The sequence below is a fragment of the Nycticebus coucang genome, chromosome 14, assembly GCF_027406575.1.
Source record: "Nycticebus coucang isolate mNycCou1 chromosome 14, mNycCou1.pri, whole genome shotgun sequence".
NCBI classification, from domain to species: domain Eukaryota; kingdom Metazoa; phylum Chordata; class Mammalia; order Primates; family Lorisidae; genus Nycticebus; species Nycticebus coucang.
Window position 1 is genome coordinate 72,379,821 of NC_069793.1, and position 19,534 is coordinate 72,399,354.

At 43.2% G+C, this 19,534-nt stretch overlaps 1 protein-coding gene across 4 annotated transcripts in view; it reads right to left on the bottom strand.

Moving 5' to 3' along the window:
* Positions 1-19,534, bottom strand: part of TENM4 (teneurin transmembrane protein 4) — a 799,143-nt gene that overhangs the window by 326,144 nt on the left and 453,465 nt on the right. For all 4 annotated transcript variants that reach the window (XM_053561449.1, XM_053561450.1, XM_053561451.1 and 1 more), the window contains one exon: positions 4,389-4,598. In XM_053561449.1, coding sequence (XP_053417424.1) covers positions 4,389-4,598 — 210 coding nt within the window. The remainder of the gene's footprint in view (positions 1-4,388; positions 4,599-19,534) is intronic.

The window sequence follows — 19,534 nt, forward strand, 5'->3', positions numbered from 1 at the left end:
AGTTGCTTTGCAAAGGTCTGTGAGGAGAGTAACGGGAATCCATCAACTTGGCATTCTTTTCAAATCAGTTTGCTTTGGTGGAATTCCTCTTATCATCTCCAACCTCCTATTAAAGAGAGAAGACAGAAATTTAAAAAAGAAAGGAAACAGGGGCTCTGGAGCCAAGCAGGCTTAGGTCTGAATCCTTGACATGCCCCTTAAGAACAGTGAGCAATGGACAAGTCACTGTTCCTCAGTTTTCCTGAATGGTGAAGTGGACATTCATTGAAACTCAAATAAGAAGAGACTCACACACAGGAGGTACTCATGAAATTTAAGTTCTCCCACACACCCCTGCCTTCTAACCTAGGCTTGGATAAACTGACAGCCTTCTCTGAGCTGTTTCTCCTCTGACCCTCCTAAGTACTAACCCCTAAGTTTTAAAGCCTCTTCACGTTAGAATTTAGATAGAAGCAATTCAGGATACATTTGATATTTATTCCGAAAACCTTCCATGGGGTAGGAACAAACACCTACTTAATCCTAACCACTTTCTTTGCTTCTCCACTGTGACCCGTTGATATTTTAGTGAAATCTTTCCTCATATATATCAGTGATTTGTGGATGCTTACCCATGGGGGGATTTTGATAACAGAAAGAGCTACTTCCCTTGTTTTCCTCTCCTCAGGGACAGTGAGCTGTTCTGTGATGCCCTATGCGTTCTCTCTGCACTTTGCATGGGGATTTTATAATAGCAGGGCAGTCCTGCGGCCTGGCAGACCTGGGATCACAGCCTTAGGCTGGAGTTGACACAGCTGTGGCAGAGGGCCTCTAGGGGAGATGCAAGAGAGCCAGCCCAAGCTCCTGCAAGAGGGTAAGGCCTCATTTTCAGCCTTTAGGAGCCAGAGAGGCATCCTTTGTCATTTAAAATACATTCTGAATTAAGCCCTGAGGTGTGCGTGCCCCAAGGCAATTGCTCTGTTTAGGGTGGCCTAGAAAGGCTGGGGGTGTGGAGATAGAGAAGGGAAACAGGGAAGTTTTATCAGTTTTGTAATTTATAAATTCTGTGACAAACCAGGAAGCTTTTCACCTTGTCACAGATAGAGCAACTAACGTCTGAGAGGTTAGGAGCCCTGCTAGAGTACACATTTAGGATCCAATATCTCCCTTGACTTTATAGCCATTTCTCTCCCTGCTACCCTGTGGTCCTTAAGTTTGTATTGCTTGCTCATTGGTTCATTCGTTCACTCATTAAATGAACACTAAATAAAACGTATCTGAAAGGTCCTGCACCAAAATGTTTGAAGTGGTTATCTCTGGGAAGAAGGATTACAAGAGAACTGAAAGTTTTACCTTAGTGTATTTATGTGAATGTTAACAAGCACTGTTACTTTTATGATTGGCAAAAACTATAAGGATAATCCCATTAAAATAATTTTACTTTGTTTTTCTTGGAAAAAAAAGTCAAACAAAACCCTAAAAACATTTATTGGGTCCACTACACGGCAGGGCTGTCTTCTCTTCATCCGGCAGTACTAGGTCCCTGCCAGGACCAGCAGGTAACTCTGGCTAATGCAAGGGACAGGGAGGAGGCAGGGAGGCTCGGGCCATGGGTGAGACTCACTGGGTTCTCTCATGACTCCCAACAGTCAGAGGGGTAGGTCTGCAAGGACCCAGATGCTCCCTTCAGGCACAGGCCATGTTTATTAACATTTAGAGTGACATTCAGAGCAAGACCTTGGGGAAGGAATCCAAAGTGTCTCAGGGTCCCCCGGGGAAGCAGAAGTGCAGAGAAGCAGGGTTGAGCATACAGCTGGAGGCCAAAGTCTTCCCTCTTCCCTGCACATCAATAATGCAATAATGCCATCAGTTTGCCCCAGAATTCACAACAAAGTGATTGCTCTTGTTCAGGTAATTAGCAAAGGGAGAGATTAAGGACTTTAATCTCCTACCTTCTCTTTTTACCTGCAAGGCTTATTTCTCAGAAACAAAAACCATTATACATAAAAAATATGAAAAATAGAAACAGACATGGTGGATACTGTGTGGACAGCCTATATTTATACACACACACACATATACATAACACACACACACCCTTTTCCCAGTAAGCTTGAGAAGGTAACTGGCAGGGAAAACTCTATCAGCAGCACTTGACACCCATAAAATCAGAATACCTTACAGATTGCTCCATCTCTGACAAGATGGAGAAATTGAGGCCTGGAGAGGGAGAGTGATTTGCCAAGGACAAATCTCTAGGAAGCCACAGGTTGGGGCTAGTACTCATGTCTTCTCACTCCCAGCCCAGGGTTCCTGTCTCTGTGCATCAAGGCACAGCTAAAAGGTACAGAGGAGCAGTGACACTGAACCACCAAAGGGATGACCCCACCCTTGGGGAGCAGACGGAAAAGACCTTGAAGTATGGTTTAAATGTAGGGCCCAAAATCCTATCAGAAGAGAATCATCAAGGCCAAAAATCTCAATGATTTTCTAAGAGAGCAGAGGCTGTGAAGGAGGGTGGTTGATGACCACCCTCCTTTGTCATCTGGTGTGTTAGGGGCTCAACCCAGTACCTCAGGGAACTCAGGTGACTTTCAGCATGTGGCCTTGCATACCCTGCCAAGGTCAATGCCTACTTACCACCCAGCTTCCTACTTTAAAAGAGCTGGGGCAAGCAGGGTTCCCATCTCCCCACCTTGCGTTCTTTGTCCATGTTTGCCCTCTGCCCAGAACAGGAATTAATGGTTATTAATCTCCTTGGTAATAACCTCTGCCTGGCACCCCTTACTTACTCCTTAGGATGCAGCAAGCACCTCATGCAGGAGGCATTTGCTAATTCTCTGGGCAGAGTAGAACCCCCTCCTCAGTCACCTCACCCCCTAGGTTCCTACCTCCCTTCCCACCTTCACCTATAATAATCTACTCCCAACAGAGAAGAAGGCATCTCATGCTTCTTGTAGACCTTTCACATGCAGTTTCTCTGTCTAGCCTCTAAAGCAGTGATTTTCAACCGGTGTGCCGTAAACATTATTTAAGATCATTAATTATTTTCAAAAGACATTCAAAGCTCAGTAAATATACTCTTCATTTACTCTTTTTGTGATCAATATAATTTAAATGTGCTGTGGAAGTTTACCTTTGGGTTCAAGTGTGCTATGAGATAAAAATGGTTGAAAAACACTGGTCTAGAGGGAGATGGAGGTGACTGAAGCAATGAATGACGTTTAGTGAATTCCTTCTCTGTGCCAGTCCTGGTGGTAGGCACTCATCATGAGGTTTGCACCACATCGACCACTTTACGCTTGAGGAAACAAATTTGGAGAGGCGATGCAACTTATTCAAAGTCCCAAGGCAATGACATTTATATGTAATTCAAAGCTATCTGATCCAAACCCTGTGGACTTTGGAATCAGATAGCCCTTTCCAAAGCCCTATACTTCTTTGAATCTCTGCTTCCATTTTCAGAATCTGGTCCAGAATTTAGTACCACTCAAGCACTTATTTGCCTAATCAACACACAACCTACAGTGGCTATTTGTGGAGAAACTGTGTAATTTCTTCTCTGCTCCTCCTTATGTCAGAAATCTTGGGGCCATTAGGGTGTTCCCAAGGTTACACAATATACACCATCTCCCACCTCTGGAGGTTTGAAACCCTAGCAGGGACTCATTGCAAAGAAGTGGATGGCTTCTGCTGGGCTCAGAGAGGGCAGGCACCGTGGCCCAGGTCTAACAGCACCAGATGAGGGGCTGAAACCTGGCCAGCCTGCAGCTCTTCCACCATACTCTCCACACCTCCTCTCCTTAAGAAAGCCAGGGCAGAGCTTGGGGAAAGCCAGTGAGTGGTGGGCAGATCCATGCTTTGTACACCCAGGGACACACATTGCAGCCAGGATTCAGCCCCGCAGCTGGCTGGGACTCCAGGGCCATGGAGGTGTGCAGGCTGTGTGAAAGTCAGGACTTTCAGAGCCAGCGCTGGGCTTCAGGTAAAATTCCCTTTCTCCGGGGTTTTCTCAGCGCAAATGCCGGCACTGTAATATTGGGTGTCCTAGGCAGGGCTGCGAGGAGGAGCCACGGAAGGAACACAGCTGGGTCAGTGCTATCATATTTGCACTTTTTTCCCTTCTGTGTCAATCTTTACCTCTGTTCCTTTACCTGCCTCCTGGCTACCTGATGTTCCTGTCTCCTGACGGTGTCTGTCTGTGCACCTCAGGGCAGCTGCCTGCTCCGTGTCTGTCCCTGGGGTGGGGATGGCAGCAGCTCCCGAACCCCGACACCCCCGCCCGACTACCCACTGAGCCACCGTGCCCCGGGCCCCTCCGCTGCTGCAAGTCGGCCGAGCAGGCATCACAAACGGACGAAAGGAAATAAAAAGCAAACCCGCCAAAGTAGGAAGAGAGAGGGACTTACCGTTTGCCGCGACCCCCAGGCTGGCGGAGCCACTTTTAACTAAGAATGAATTAGGGACAAACTCTTCCTCAGAGTCTGAGTCCGGGGCTGGCTGGGCCGCACCGTTGCCTAGCAACCGCCTCTGGCTCTCATTGGCCGGAGGGGAGGGGGGCGGGGAGGGGGACTGCTCAATGGGGGTTGATGAAGTGGATGAACCATGCAAGGGAGCACCTGCGAACCACAAACACAAACACAGACAGAAAAAATAATGAAAATTGATTTTGAGGCACACGGGGAGGAGGAGGGAGCAAAATAAAACACGTCAACAGGGGAGGGGGTTCCCAACACCGGGCGATCTACTGCACAGGCGGCCTGGGGGCGGGGCTGATAGCTCCACAGGGAAAGTTGGTGCAAACTCCTTCTGCGCTGCCCGCTGGGGCCTGGGTGCCAAGAGGGCCCCTGGGAAACACACCCGAAGCCTCCCGGGTCCTGCCTGTTCTAGACCCAGAGCCTCGTCCTGATGGGGCTATGTCAGCTATTAAACAGCTGTCCTCTCTGAGCCTTGGTGGCCTCCCTGGGCAAATAAGCAGCCAGGATTAGGCGCCCACAGAGCCCCTGTGAGCAGGCCGTCCTGTGATGTCACCAATCTGAGATGATGTCCTTATTAGTGAGACTTTGAGCCCATATGCCTGGAACAGGCTGTAAGGCTGTAGGCCTCCTAAATGGTGGACAAAGGTGGAGAGAACGATTCAGGGTTTCCTTCCACCCATGGTATTCTAAGATTTCAACACATGAATGTTTTCATTTTCTAAGAATCTCACATTTTACAATTCTTAAATTCTGACATTCTCTGCAAACTCCTTGAAAGCAAGAAGTTTAGAAGTTTTGTTCATGTTTCTATGTCTAGAATCTAGCATAATGCCTGGCACTAAAGAAGTATTTGCTGAATAATTGATTCCAGGGTTCTGTCATTCTAGGATCCTCAAGTTCTAATAGTCAAAGATGAGAACATCCTATAATTCTAGGATCCTAACATCCTGTGTTCCAAGATTCTATAAGTAAGTCTGATTCCAAGTTTCTGTCATGTCATAGTTCTAAAATCTCAGCTTTCTATGTAGTTCTTTCTATGAGCAAACTCCTAACTCTTCAGAAGGAGGTGGTGATAGGTCTGGGGCAAGACCTTTCAGCTCGGATAATTTTCAGTCTTATCTGGGGCTGACCTTTCCACATGTGCAGTACATCGTCTACAAGACAGGGGACATAAGCACAGACATATCAAAGTATACAGTACAAGACCACGCATTCACTGACAGCAAGGGCTGCTTATTTTCACCCATCTTGTCTGATAGAAAGTTTATAACATGATCATATCCATTCAGCTTTTCGAAGAGACTGAACCTTAGGACACATAACACAGCCCAGATGTGTCATCTTAAGATACGGCAGGCTCTGAGGGGGAGGTGGCACAGAAAACTGTTGATTGTTGGGGAAAGGGGAGGGAACATTTTTGTGGTCTGTCCACATGAGAACGGCCCACTCAGTTCCCAGCTACCAAATCCTGCAGGATTTTGCAGGTTCTGCGACTCTGAAGATTAACCCCTGAGCCCATTACAGAGTTGCTGTGTCTGATATTTGGTTGTTTGATATTATAAATTCAGTAAGAACAACCGAGACAGTGGGAATCAATTACTAAGGTGCAACTTCTGAGTGGCTTTTCCCTCTGTTTGGCCTTTTTTACCTAAAAATCTGTGGTAGGATTCATTTTAGACTTTTCTAAACCAGTGTTCCCAATTCACCTTGAGAACCTTCCCTGACACCACTGACCACTGGACTAGAGTGTTGAACATCTTTTCTCTGAATTAACCTTGTCTTTAGTTCTGATATCACATTTGCCCAGCTATATTTGCAGTTATCTGTATGTGTTTCTTACATTAGAGTATACCATATATTTTTGGGGTACAGTTCGTTCTTGGAGTGAGCTTTGGAATTCAACAAAATGGGGTATACGGTATATTTTGGGGGTATAGTGCATTCTTGGAGGGAACTTTAGAATCCAACAAAATGGGGGGGTTGCATCACAGCACAGCATCTTATTAGTTGTTTGATTTTAGAAAAGTTATTTCCTTTTCCTAATTTTTAGTTATTTACCCCCCAACCTCAGCCTTTCATATAATTTCTGTGACAACGATGGATACGATATGTGAGTCCACAATATGCATGAGCAAGTCAGCCTATGGTCAGTGCTTTCCAAATATTTCCTAAAAGTAACAATACCACCCCACCAAGAACCCCATTCATGATTACCCTTCCTCTGTTGTCCCAGTTTTGGAAAGATTATTTTCCTACCAGGCCACATTTCTTTTCTTTCTTTCTTTTCTTTTTTTTTTTTATTGTTACATCATAGCTGTGTACATTAGTGCAATCAAGGGGTACAATGTGCTGGTTTCATATACAATCTGAAATATTCTCATCAAACTGTTCAATGTAGCCTTCATGGCATTTTCTTAGTTATTGTATATAGACATTTGTATTCTGCCTTTAGTAAGTTTCGCCTGTACCCATTCTAAGATGCACCACAGGTGTGGCCCCACCCATGAACCTCACTCCACCCTAACCTCCCCCCTCCCTTCCCCTCCCTTGGCCCTTTCCTCATAGTCTTGTGCTATAGTTGGGTTATAGCCTTCATGTGAAAGCTATAATTTAGCTTCATAGTAGGGCTGAGTACATTGGATACTTTTTCTTCCATTCCTAAGATACTTTGCTAAGAAGAATATGTTCCAGCTCCATCCATGTAAACATGAAAGAGGTAAAGTCTCCATCTTTCTTTAAGGCTGCCTAATATTCCATGGTATACATGTACCACAATTTGCTAGTCCATTCGTGGGTCGATGGGCACTTGGGCTTCTTCCATGACTTAGCAATTATGAATTGGGCTGCAATAAACATTCTGGTACAGATGTCTTTGTTATATTGTGATTTTTGGTCTTCTGGGTATAAACCTAGTAAAGGAATTATAGGATCAAATGGCAGGTCTATTTTTAGGTCTCTAAGTATTCTCCAAACATCCTCCCAGAAGGAACGTATTAGTGTGCATTCCCACCAGCAGTGTAGAAGTGTGCCCTTTTCTCCACATCCATGCCAACATCTCTGGTTTGGGGATTTTGTTATGTGGGCTACTCTTACTGGGGTAAGATGATATCTCAAAGTAGTTTTGATTGGCATTTCTCTGATGATTAAAAACGATGAGCTTTTTTTCATGTGTTTGTAGATCATGCATCTGTCTTCTTTAGAGAAGTTTCTCTTCAAGTCCCTTGCCCACCCCGAGATGGGATCACGTATTCTTTTCTTGCTCATACATTTGAGTTCTCTGTGGATTCTGGTAATTAGATCTTTATTGGAGGTATAACCTGCAAATATTTTCTCCCATTCTGAGGGCTGTCTGCTTGCTTTACTCACTATGTTCTTGGCTGTGCAGAAGCTTTTTAGTTTGATCAGGTCCCAGTAGTGTATTTTTGATACTGCTTCAATTGCCTGGGGAGTCCTCCTCATAAAATATTCACCCAGGCTGATTCCTTCAAGAGTTTTCCCTGCACTTTCTTCAAGTATTTTTATAGTTTCATGTCTTAAGTTTAAATCTTTTATCCAGTGAGAGTCTATCTTAGTTAATGGTGAAAGGTGTGGGTCCAGTTTCAATCTTCTACAGGTTGCCAGCCAGTTTACCCAGCACCATTTGTTAAATAGGGAATCTTTTCCCCACTGAATGTTTTTTTTTTTTTTTTTTTGTGGTTTTTGGCCAGGGCTAGGCTTGAACCTACCACCTCCGGCATATGGGACTGGCGTCCTACTCTTGAGCCACAGGCGCCTCCCCAGCCACTGAATGTTTTTAATTGGCTTGTCAAAGATCAAATAATGGTAAATAGCTGGATTCATCTCTTGGTCCTCTATTCTGTTCCAGACATCTACTCCTCTGTTTTTGTGCCAATACCACGCTGTTTGATCACTATCAATTTATAGTACAGTCTCAGGTCTGGTAGCATGATTCCTCCTACTGTGTTTTATTGCTGAGTAATGTTTTGGCTATTCCAGGTTTTTCCTGATTCCATATAAAACGAAGTATTATTTTTTCAAGATCTTTAAAATATGACAACGGAGCTTTAATAGCAATTGCATTAAAATTATATATTGCTTTGGGTAGTATAGACATTTTTAACAATGTTGATTCTTCCCAGCCATGAGCATGGTATGTTGTTCCATCTGTTAACGTCTTCAGCTATTTCTTTTCTTAAAGTTTCATAGTTCTCTTTGTAGAGATCTTTCACATCCTTTGTTAGGTATACTCCCAAATATTTCATCTTCTTTGGCACTACTGTGAAAGGAATAGAGTCCTTGACTGTTTTTTCAGCTTGGTTATTGTTGGTGTATATAAACGCTACAGATTTATGGATGTTGATTTTGTAGCCTAAGACATTGCTGTATTCCTTGATCACTTCTAAAAGTTTTGTAGTAGAATCCCTAGTGTTTTCCAGATATACGATCATATCATCCGTGAAGAGTGAAAGTTTGATCTCTTCTGACCCTATGTGGAGACCCATGATCACCTTTTCTTTCCTAATTGTAATGGCTAAAACTTCCATTACAATGTTAAAGAGCAATGGAGACAATGGGCAACCTTGCCTGGTTCATGATCTAAGTGGAAATGAGTTCGATTTAACTCCATTCAATATTATATTGGCTGTGGGTTTGCTGTAGATGGCCTCTATTACTTTAAGAAACGTCCCTTCTATACCAATTTTCTTAAGTGTTCTCATCATGAAGTGATGATGGATATTATCAAAAGCTTTTTCTGCATCAATTGAGAGAATCATGGTCCTTATTTTTTAGTTTGTTTATGTGCTGAATTACATTTATAGATTTACGTATATTGAACCAGCCTTGAGACCCTGGGATAAATCCCACTTGGTCGTGGTGTATAATTTTCTTGATGTATGGTTGGATTCTGTTTGTTAGAATCTTATTGAGTAATTTAGCATCAATATTCATTAGTGATATTGGTCTATAATTTTCTTTTCTTGTTGGGTCTTTCCCTGGTTTGGGGATCAAGGTGATGTTTGCTTCATAGGATGTGTTGGGTAATATTCCTTCTTTTTCTATATTTTGGAAGAGGTTTAGTAATATAGGTACTAGTTCTTCTTTAAAGGTTTGGTAGAATTCTGATGTAAAGCCATCTGGTCCTGGGCTTTTCTTTTTAGGGAGATATTGTATAAGTTGATGCTATTTCAAAACTTGATATAGGCCTGTTCAACATTTCCACTTTATTCTGGGTAAGTCTTGGTAGGTGGCGTACTTCCAGGTATTGGTCGATTTCTTTCAGATTTTCATATTTCTGAGAGTAGAGTTTCTTGTAGTATTCATTAAGGATTTTTTGAATTTCTGAGGGGTCTGTTGTTATTTCATCTTTACCATTTCTGATTGATGAAATTAGAGATTTTACTCTTTTTTTCCTGGTTAGGTTGGACAAAGGTTTATCTATTTTATTGATCTTTTCAAAAAACCAACTTTTAGGGCGGCACCTGTGGCTCAAGGAGTAGGGCACTGGTCCCATATGCCGGAGGTGGTGGGTTCAAACCCAGCCCCGGCCAAAAAAACAAAACAAACAAACAAACAAACAAACAAAAAAACCCCAACTTTTGGATTTATTGATCTGTTGTATAATTATTTTGTTTTTGATTTCAGTTAATTCTGCTCTGATTTTGTTTATTTCTTTTCTTCTTCTGGGTTTGGGGTTGGAGTGTTCTTCCTTCTCCAGTTGCTTGAGATGTCCCATTAAGTTATTAACTTCCAATCTTTCCATTTTCTTGAGGAAGGCTATAAATTTCCCTCTTAGGACTGCCTTTGCAGTATCCCAGAGGTTCTGGTAATTCGTGTCTTGATTGTTGTTTTATTCCAAAAATTTGGTGATTTCCTTCTTAATCGCATCTATAACCCATCTATCCTTCATTATAAGGTTGTTTAGCTTCCATATTTTTGTATGGGTATGCAGGTTCCTGTTGTTATTGAGTTCAACTTTTATTCCATGATGGTCTGAGAAGATGCAAGGAATAATTTCTATTTTTTTTAATTTGCTGAGGTTAGATTTGTGGCCTAGGATGTGGTTGATTGTGGAGTATGTTCTGTGGGCTGATGAGAAGAATGTGTATTCAGTTTTGTTGGGATGAAATGTTCTGTAGATATCTGTTAAGTCCAGATGTTGAATGGTTAAGTTTAAATCTAAAATTTCTTTGCTTAGCTTCTTTTTGGAGGATCCATCCAGCACTGCTAAAGGGGTGTTAAAATCTCCAACTACTATGGAACTGGAGGAAATCAAGTTGCTCGTGTCTGTTAGAGTTTCTCTTATAAATTGAAGTGCGTTCTGGTTGGGTGCATAAATATTAATAATTGAAATCTCATCATATTGAGTATTACCTTTAACAAATATGAAGTGTCCATCCTTATCTTTCCTTATTTCGGTTGGTTTAAAGCTTATTGTGTCTGTGAATAGGATTGCAATGCCTGCTTTTTTCTGCTTTCCATTTGCCTGGAGTATAGGTGATCATCCCTTCACCTTGAGTCTATATTTGTCTTTTAATATAAGATGCGATTCTTGTATGCAGCAGATATCTGCCTTGAGTTTTTGTATCCAGTCAGCCAACCTGTGCTTCTTAAGAGGACAATTTAAACCATTCACAATTGAGAATATTGATAAGCTTTTCGAGAGTCTGGTGGACATTTTTGATCCTTTAGTGACTATGGAAGTTGGAATTTGATCAAAATTTTCTGGGTGGGTTTACTTTTGTGGTGGAGGATAGGTCTGGTCTTTATGGAGGATAGGTCTGAGAATATCCTGGAGAGCTGGTTTAGTTATGGCAAATTTCTTCAACATGTGAATGTCATTGAAGTATTTAATTTCTCCGTCATAAGTGAAACTCAGTTTAGCTGGGTACAGGATCCTGGGTTGAAAGTTATTTTGTTTTAGGAGATTAAAAGTCGAAGACCATCTTCTTCTAGCTTGAAAGGTTTCAGCAGAAAGATCTGCAGTTATTCTAATATTCTTGCCCTTGTAGGTGATGGTTTTCTTTTGTCTGGCTGCTTTCAGAATTTTCTCCTTCATATTAACTTTAGTGAAATTGATTATGATGTGTCTGGGGGATGTCTTATTTGGGTTGAGTCGTGCTAGAGTTCTGAGACTGTCTGCTATCTGAATTTCAGAATCTCTTGGTATGTCTGGAAAGTTTTCCTTCATAATCTCATGGAGAAGTTACTCTGTGCCTTGTGAAGCCACTTCATCCCTATGAGATGAATATTGGTTTTCTTCAAATTATCCCAGAGCTCTCTGAGGGAGTGATCTGTTTTTGCCCTTTATTTCTCCTCCTCTTTGAGAGTTTGGGAGCTTTCGAAAGCTTTGTCTTCAATGTCAGAAATCCTTTCTTCTGCTTGCTCCATTGTGTTACTGAGGGATTCTACTCTGCTTCTCAGATCTTAGAGGGCTACAACTTCTTGTCTCAATGTGTCAAAATCTTTGGTCATTTGGTCTTTGAATTCGTTGAATTCTTGAGATATCTTTTGGGTTACTGCTCAGAACTCTAATTCGATGTTATTTGCTATCCAGATTCTGAATTTGATTTTTGACATCTCAGCTATTTGTTTGTGCATGGGATCTTGTGCCGTGTCTGCCCCATTGATCTACTCTGATTATTCATATTGCCTGAGTTTTTCTGTTGATTTCACCTCATGATTGTTTTTTACCATTGCCTCTGGCTGTGCTCAGAGTTGGGGAGATGTCTCTCCAAGATTGGACCCCAGCGGGATCACTCTATTGTTGCTGGATCTTTGTAGGGAGTGACCCTGTGTAGTTCCTCTGGGGCTGCCCCAGCCAGGGAGTTCTGGTTGTGGAAGCAGCTCCGGAGTGTGACACACCTGGATCCAGCAACAGGGTGGGAGGCAGTTCTGGGAGTGCCTGGCACCCAGTGACTTTGGCACAGAGAGCCCAAGGCTCCAGCAGTCTCTGGCCAGGAGAAGGGCTGCGCAGAGGCAGGGAGGGCTCCGGAGGGCACACGGCTACCAGAGTCCCTGGCCAGATGAACGGGTTGGTGTGGAGGCAGGGAGGGTACAGGAGGGAGGACCCAGGGTTGCGCGGCTCCTGCAGTTCCTGGTCAGGGCATGTGGAGGCCCGGTGCATGCAGGTCGCGGGTTGGGAGTCACAGCATAGCTCTTTTGGAGGTCCGGGTGGTGCCAAGCCCAGGAGTTTTAGGTTGCTATGAGCTGCAACACCACAGCACTCTACCCAGGGCAACAGCCCAAGGCTGCAGTGTGCCAAAGCCGGTCTCACTCTGCCCCTGAGGGTTAAGGCTGTAAGGCAGCTCAGTCCCTGCCTTTAGGCTGCTCAGTCACTAGGTTACTAGCTCCCCGCCGATCCTTGCTCTGCAACCCTGATGGCGGAGCTTGCCGGGGCAGTTCTTACACAATGGATCCCTGTGGCCCACAGCCAAACACTATTAGTTCTGTCCTGCTCAGCAGCTCAGTGGCTCAGTCTGGGGCCCTAGATAATGCCCAAAGTTCTCCGCACTCCTGCTCAAGCTCTCCCCAAGGCAGTTCAACTGAGTGCCAAGTCCAAAAACACTGAAACAGTTCATAGGTAAGGCCTTTCCAGTTTGCAGTCTCACTGCTGCTTGTACTTACAGCTACCAGTGGTATTAGGTCAATCAAACACACGCAACCACTTGCCAGTTTTCCACTGTTTTTGTCCTCCTCTTGGGGTCCAGAAGTCCTGTGCTGACTCCCTGTATCCTCAAAGAGATGATTATTGGCAGATCCCACCAGCCAGATATGCCTAGAGTCTTATCTCCCTAGACTCACAGTGCCCAGTTGTAGAGAAGCGCTCGGGGTCGGGGCTCCAGACACTTCCAGCTGAAGGCACTTGGTGCCGGGAAGTGGATCTGCCCGGGGATGCAGCCCGCCCCCACAGCCGCCTGGCCAGCTCTCAGGCCACATTTATTAAGCAAATATACATTCATTTCCTAATCTTTTATTTATTTATTTATTTGCAGTTTTTGGCCAGGGCTGGGCTTGAACCATCCACCTCCGGCATATGGGGCCAGCACCCTACCCCTTTGAGCCACAGGCACCTCCCCTTCCTCATCTTTTATTAACCAGAGACATTCTCTAATTGCCAACCAGAGCTTCAGATGTACTTCAGGTAACTAGTCCCAAGCCATGCTGAACTGTTAGCACTTCAGACAAAAATTAAGAAACATGATATGTTGTTCCATGGTGCTTATTATAGCCTCTTCCTGAGTATATCTGCCAAGCTTTATGAAATAAATAGTTCTAGAACTAAGTAAATTGTTCCATCACAAATTTCAGAGACTCTGGGGTGAGAGCAGACCCCCACTCTCCAGGCCTTGGGCCTGCCTTCTTGTTCTTTCATCCATTCACCTGCACTCTCCTCAGGCCCTCAGGGTGCTCTGAACATTCATAACTAACACACGAAGCTGGTAACGAGGTGCCAGGCCCTCCTAGGTACATGAAGTCTCTGTGAGGCACAGAGGTCATGGGAAACATGTCGATTCCCTTCCTCTTTTTCAGTGGCAATTTTTAATTTAAGGGTCTCCAAGGTAGAGTGCACAAAATGATGTCCTTGAATGCAAAAGTATATTTACTTTTTTTAACTCATCCTTTTCATACTTCCATTTAGTGTGTGTTTTTACATGCAAATAATACATGAGTGCTTGATACACATGTATGCAAATGCACCATTGTACCGATTCAGCAGGGATGGGTTGCACTGAGGACATGGGCTCTGGAGCCAGACTGCCTGCATTGGAATCCACTTCCACAATTCACTCGCTCAGTGACCTTCAGCAAATTCCTTCTCCCTTTGCACCTCAATTTCCTTATCTTCAGAGTAGAGATACAAAGAGCAACTACTCTCTATTTTTGGTTGCTCTGAGGAATAAAGAAGTTAAAATAGGTAAAATGTTGAAAACAGTGTGTTGCGACCAGTAGGCACCTAATAAACATTAGCTGTTGCTAGGATAAATAAGTATATAGAAAATAAAGGGACACTGGCTTTCTTTATCTTTTCTTTTTTATAAAAGCAAAAGTCTGGCAAACACTGTTTTATTTAACAAACATTTCCTGAACATGCACCCATTAGGCTGGAAGTTGAGGGAGATACATGTGTGAGAGACCCAGAAGAACTGGTGGGAGGGAAGGGAGAGTGCACAGGAGCTCCAAGCAAGGTAGCGGTGAGACATGTCAGAATAGAATGACAGCCCAGTGCAAGGGGCTGAGCGCTCAGTCCCTGGAGGAACTGAGAAGGGCTTTATGGATTTCTTTTTTTTTGAGACAGAGTCTTCCTATGTTGCCTCGGGTAGAGTGCTGTGGTGTCACAGCTCACAGCAACCTCAAACTCTTGGGCTTAAGCGATTCTCTTGCCTAAGCCTCCCAAGTAGCTGGGACTATAGGTGCCCACCACAACACTTGGCTATTTTTATTTTTTGGTTGTAATTGTCATTGTTGTTTGGCAGGCCCCGGCTGGATTCAAACCCGCCAGCCCCAGTGTATGTGGTTGGTGCCCTAGCTGCTGAGCTATAGGCGCCGAGCCTCGTGTAGGATTTCAATGGGAACAGAGAGGCTAGAAACATCTGTGGCAGAGGGAGGAATATCTGGCTCTCATCCTTTACCTGGTCTCAAGCCATCTGTCCACTCACCTGCCCTCTTACTTCCTAGGAGAAAGGAGAAGACCTTGATTATGGCACAAAAGGTCTGTGTCAAGAGAGTAGTGAGAAATGAGACACCAGTGAGAAAGGAACAAAAGTTTAGGTACTAAACGCTAGAAAAAGATAATCAGACCTTAACTGGGGAGCCATGGAAGTTTTAAAAGCAAGAAAGTGATAAGACCAGAGCTGAGCTTTACAAAGTCTGCTCATTAAACTTAAGGCATCTGCCCAGTCACGTAGATCTCCTTTCTAACTGGCTCAGCTCAGCCAGGATGTCGACAATCCAGATGATGGGCTTGACTTTTGAGTGAGGCACGTTCATGTAGGCAAATAAGAATGCCTGAGTCCACAGACCGGGGTTCTAGGTGTGCCTTCCTGTGTGTCCTGGTTATCAGGTGAAAGGGACCTTATTTGCAGATGCTTCTACTACATCTGTGGTACAATGAGTTGGGATGATTGGAGTGAATCTCCTCACACCCCACCCAACAACCATGGGGGCCAGTGGAGGATGGAGGGGAACCTCTAAGTTTCTAGAGAGGAGGGCTTGTGGAGTCATCCTTTCCAGCTATTACTCATATAGAAGATGAAGATGCAGGAAGAAAACAAAGTGAGGGAACGCAGCAGACACCTGCATGGTTGGGGCAGGGGTGGGGAAAACACCTGCAGATCTCCTCCTAGAGGCCAGGAACTGGGCCAGGTGCTTTCACGATCTTGTCCTCATGAAGACACCATCCAAAGGAAAACTCGTCCCCATTATCCAGGTTGTGGAGGCTGTGGTTGTAATACCTAGATGAGAACCCATAACTGCAGTTCCCACTGAGTGGGGAGAATGAAATTTATCGGCCCTGCTTTGGATTTTCCACTATGTGTAGGGAAAGGGAGAGACCCTGGGGTCAATGCCTACTTTCACTGCTGGCTAAATGACCTTGGCTAAGTCACATTACTTCTCTTAGTTTTGAAAAATGGAGTGACAACACCATTCTCCAAAAATGGAGTGATAACACCCACTGCAAAGAGTTACTGAGAGTTTGATGATGTTATGCTCAAAAGAAGGCCAGTGGTCTTGCTTACTCATGGTAAAGGCTTAACCAGTATTGGCTCCCTCTGCCATCTCTCCAGCAGTAGACCTGCCAGAGAGAGAGCATGGTGGTTTGGGGGGTGAAGAGCGACAGAACTGCAAGCCTGCCAATGACACTTTGGTCAATATGTGTTATTAGATGATGTTAGCGAAGAGGAACAATGTTAGGGAGACAGCCATAATATATAAAGAGAACACAGGACAGGGGAATTCTGAGATCTGCAGGAGGAACAATTTCAGTTACTCACAATTTTGTGTGAATCGATCGTAGCTTTCCTTTGCATTTGAAATCTAACCTATGAGAGCAAGCTAGTTCTGGCATTCTAGATTCTTAGTGTGTCTTTAGAATACACAGTGAGACTAGAAGTGTGAAGGGCTAGCCTACGGGCAGGTTAATTAGTCTGACAAAGACAGACCATTACCAAAATGCATTTTTGTCCATCCTCTCCTTTAATCCTCAGAACAACCTCTCAAGGTGTAGACTACTGTTACTCCTATAGAATATCGGGGCACACTTTGCTCAGCAGTCCTGAGAAATCCACCTATAGGCCCAAGAATCTTACTGACCTATGTTAAAATCCTACCCAGTTTATGGTAGAGCATTTCATAGTGTGTTTACACTTGTACAAGGGGAAAGTATGAGTCCTCAACTGCAAAACATAAACACCTGCCGTGGGCTTCAGGGAAGGCCCTTTCTTCCCAGGCAATCCTTGGATTATTTTAAGCACTTCCTAATAACCTTTTAACTGGTAGTGCTGTAATTTAGAAGTCTATATTTAAAACACTTAGCCCAGTATGCAGCCATTGCTAAGTATATGACACATAGAAAGAAAACAACAAAAATCCCCAAATCCTTAGACCTCATCTCAGCAGCACTTCCCTGATGGATTCATCTTTCCTATGAAGGCTAGCTGTGTTTCATCATTCAGTCTTCCTTCTCGAAATACTTTTGTCCTTCCACCTAAAAATCAAAATGCATTCCTTCTCTTCCCATGTGCCAACACAGGGCATCCAGTTGCTTCATTGAATATGCAAAACCATATTCAGTTCTGAGCTGACGATAAGGCACCAAAGAGAACTGAGGTGTCCTTCTGGTGGAAAGGTCTGGGGCCCTTCCTCTACTGCAGTGGTTTTGTGCCCTGCTTTTTATTCCAGCAAGTTACGTTCATGACTACTGCTTGAATAAACTATCCTGCCAAACAGGAATCAGGTTCTGGGCTGGCTCAGAACCTCAGCTCAGTAAATATCTCCTTCGTTATTTGAAATTGATTGGAATCCACTCACACAAAGCATCTTAAAAGCTGGAAATCTGAAAATCCAGAGTGACCATACATTCCGGTTTGTCAGTGACTGCCCCAATTTACATCTGTTACCCTTCACTGATTAATCATAGTGCCCCCGTTTACTGTAAACATGTCTTAATTTGGACAACAAATTATGTGGCTACTCGGATTTGGTGCAGTGAAGTACAGGTTCAGTTCCACATCAGAGGCTGCAGTCTGTGGCAACAGAATAGGGATAAAGTGACCTGGGTGCAGGTCAACCAAGTGCTTGCTCACAGGCAAGTCCTTTCTCTGTTAGACTGATACTTGCTAAGGTTCTTTTGTGGCCCTGCATTCTATAGGAGTAACAGTAGTCTACATCTTGAGAGGTTGTTCTGAGGATTAAAGGACACAATGAAAAAAATGCAGGCTGTACCTTCCTTGTTGATTAGTTTGAGTATTCTGTAGATTCTAGCTATCAGCCCTTTCTCAGATTTGTAGCATGCACATACCTTTTCCCATTCTGAAGGAAGCAAACAATCCCACTTAGCAGTAGGCAAAGGACATGAATAGATCCTTCTCTGGAGAATGGCCAACAAACATGAAAAAAATGCTCATTGTCCCTAATTATAAGAGAAATGCAAATCAAAACCAACTTGAGAAATCATCTAACCCCAGTGAGAATAGCCCACATCACAAAGTCACAAAGCTGCAGATGCTGGTGTAGATGTGGAGAGAAGGGAACACTTTTACACTGCGGGTGGGACTGCAAAGTAATACAGTTTCCATAAAAAGAAGTATGGGGAATCCTCAAAGAGCTAAAAGTAGACCTTTCATTTGATCTCGCAGTCCCATTACTAGGTATCTACCCAAAAGTAAAAACACCATTTTACCATAAGGGCATTTGCACTAGAATGTTTATCTCAGCTCAATTCATAATTGGCAAGATGTAGAACCAACCCAAGTGCCCATCAACCCATAAATCGATTAATAAACTGGTATATGTATACCATGGAATACTATAAAAAGATGGGGATTTTACATTTTTGTATTTACCTGGATGAAACTGAAGAACATTCTCCTTAGTAAAGTACCACATGAATAAAAAAACAAGTATCCGATATATTCAATACTAATATGAAACTAGTAGATGAACAATTACATAGTCACATGAGAGAAAAACAGAATTAAACTCAAGTCGGGGAAGGAAGGCGGTGTGCTTTCACCTAATGGGCACAATGTAAGGATATATGGCATACTTCCTGAGTGAAGGGCTCAATTACAATTTGGACTTTGCAAAACAAACACAAACAATAAGGTTGTACCCTCATATTAATCTGAAATAAAAATAAAATAAAAATTTTTTAAAAAGAAAAAAGAAAAAAACGTAGGCTAAGGACGGCGCCTGTGGCTCAAAGGAGTAGGGCGCTGGCCCCATACGCCAGAGGTGGCAGGTTCAAACCCAGCCCCGGTCAAAAAACTGCAAAAAAAAAAAAAAAAAAAAATGTAAGCTAAAATGATTTGAGTTACAACAGAAAGTTTGATTCTTCCAGCATAGTAGATAAATGTGTATGGAACAAAAGAATTTGCATGAAGGTATAACAAAAAAGATGGGTTAAAAAAAACCATCGGCAATGGTTATCAATGGTAAGGGCAATTCAAAAATTTTAATATTCTTTTATACTTTTGAAATTTTCCACAATGAACATATATAGTTCTTGTTAATTTTGATCATTTATTTTTAAAACTTACTTTAGAGATTGAGTCTTACTACATTGTCCCGTGGTGGCTATCTGCAGGCCTAATGACAGCTCACTGCAGCCTCAAACTCCCAAGCTTAAGTGCTGCTCTTGCCTCAGCCTCCCAAGCAGCTGGGACCACGGACTTATGCTGAGTTTTGTTGACACTTTTAAAGATTATTTTTTAAATACTGCAGGAGAAAATAAAATAATAAATGTGAAAATACCTGGCACCTGGTAGGTGGTAAAAGAGATATTGCTTTTAAACACAAACAACATTTTATGTATTAATATTAGTAGTATAATTTGGTATAGACTGATTTTTAAAACT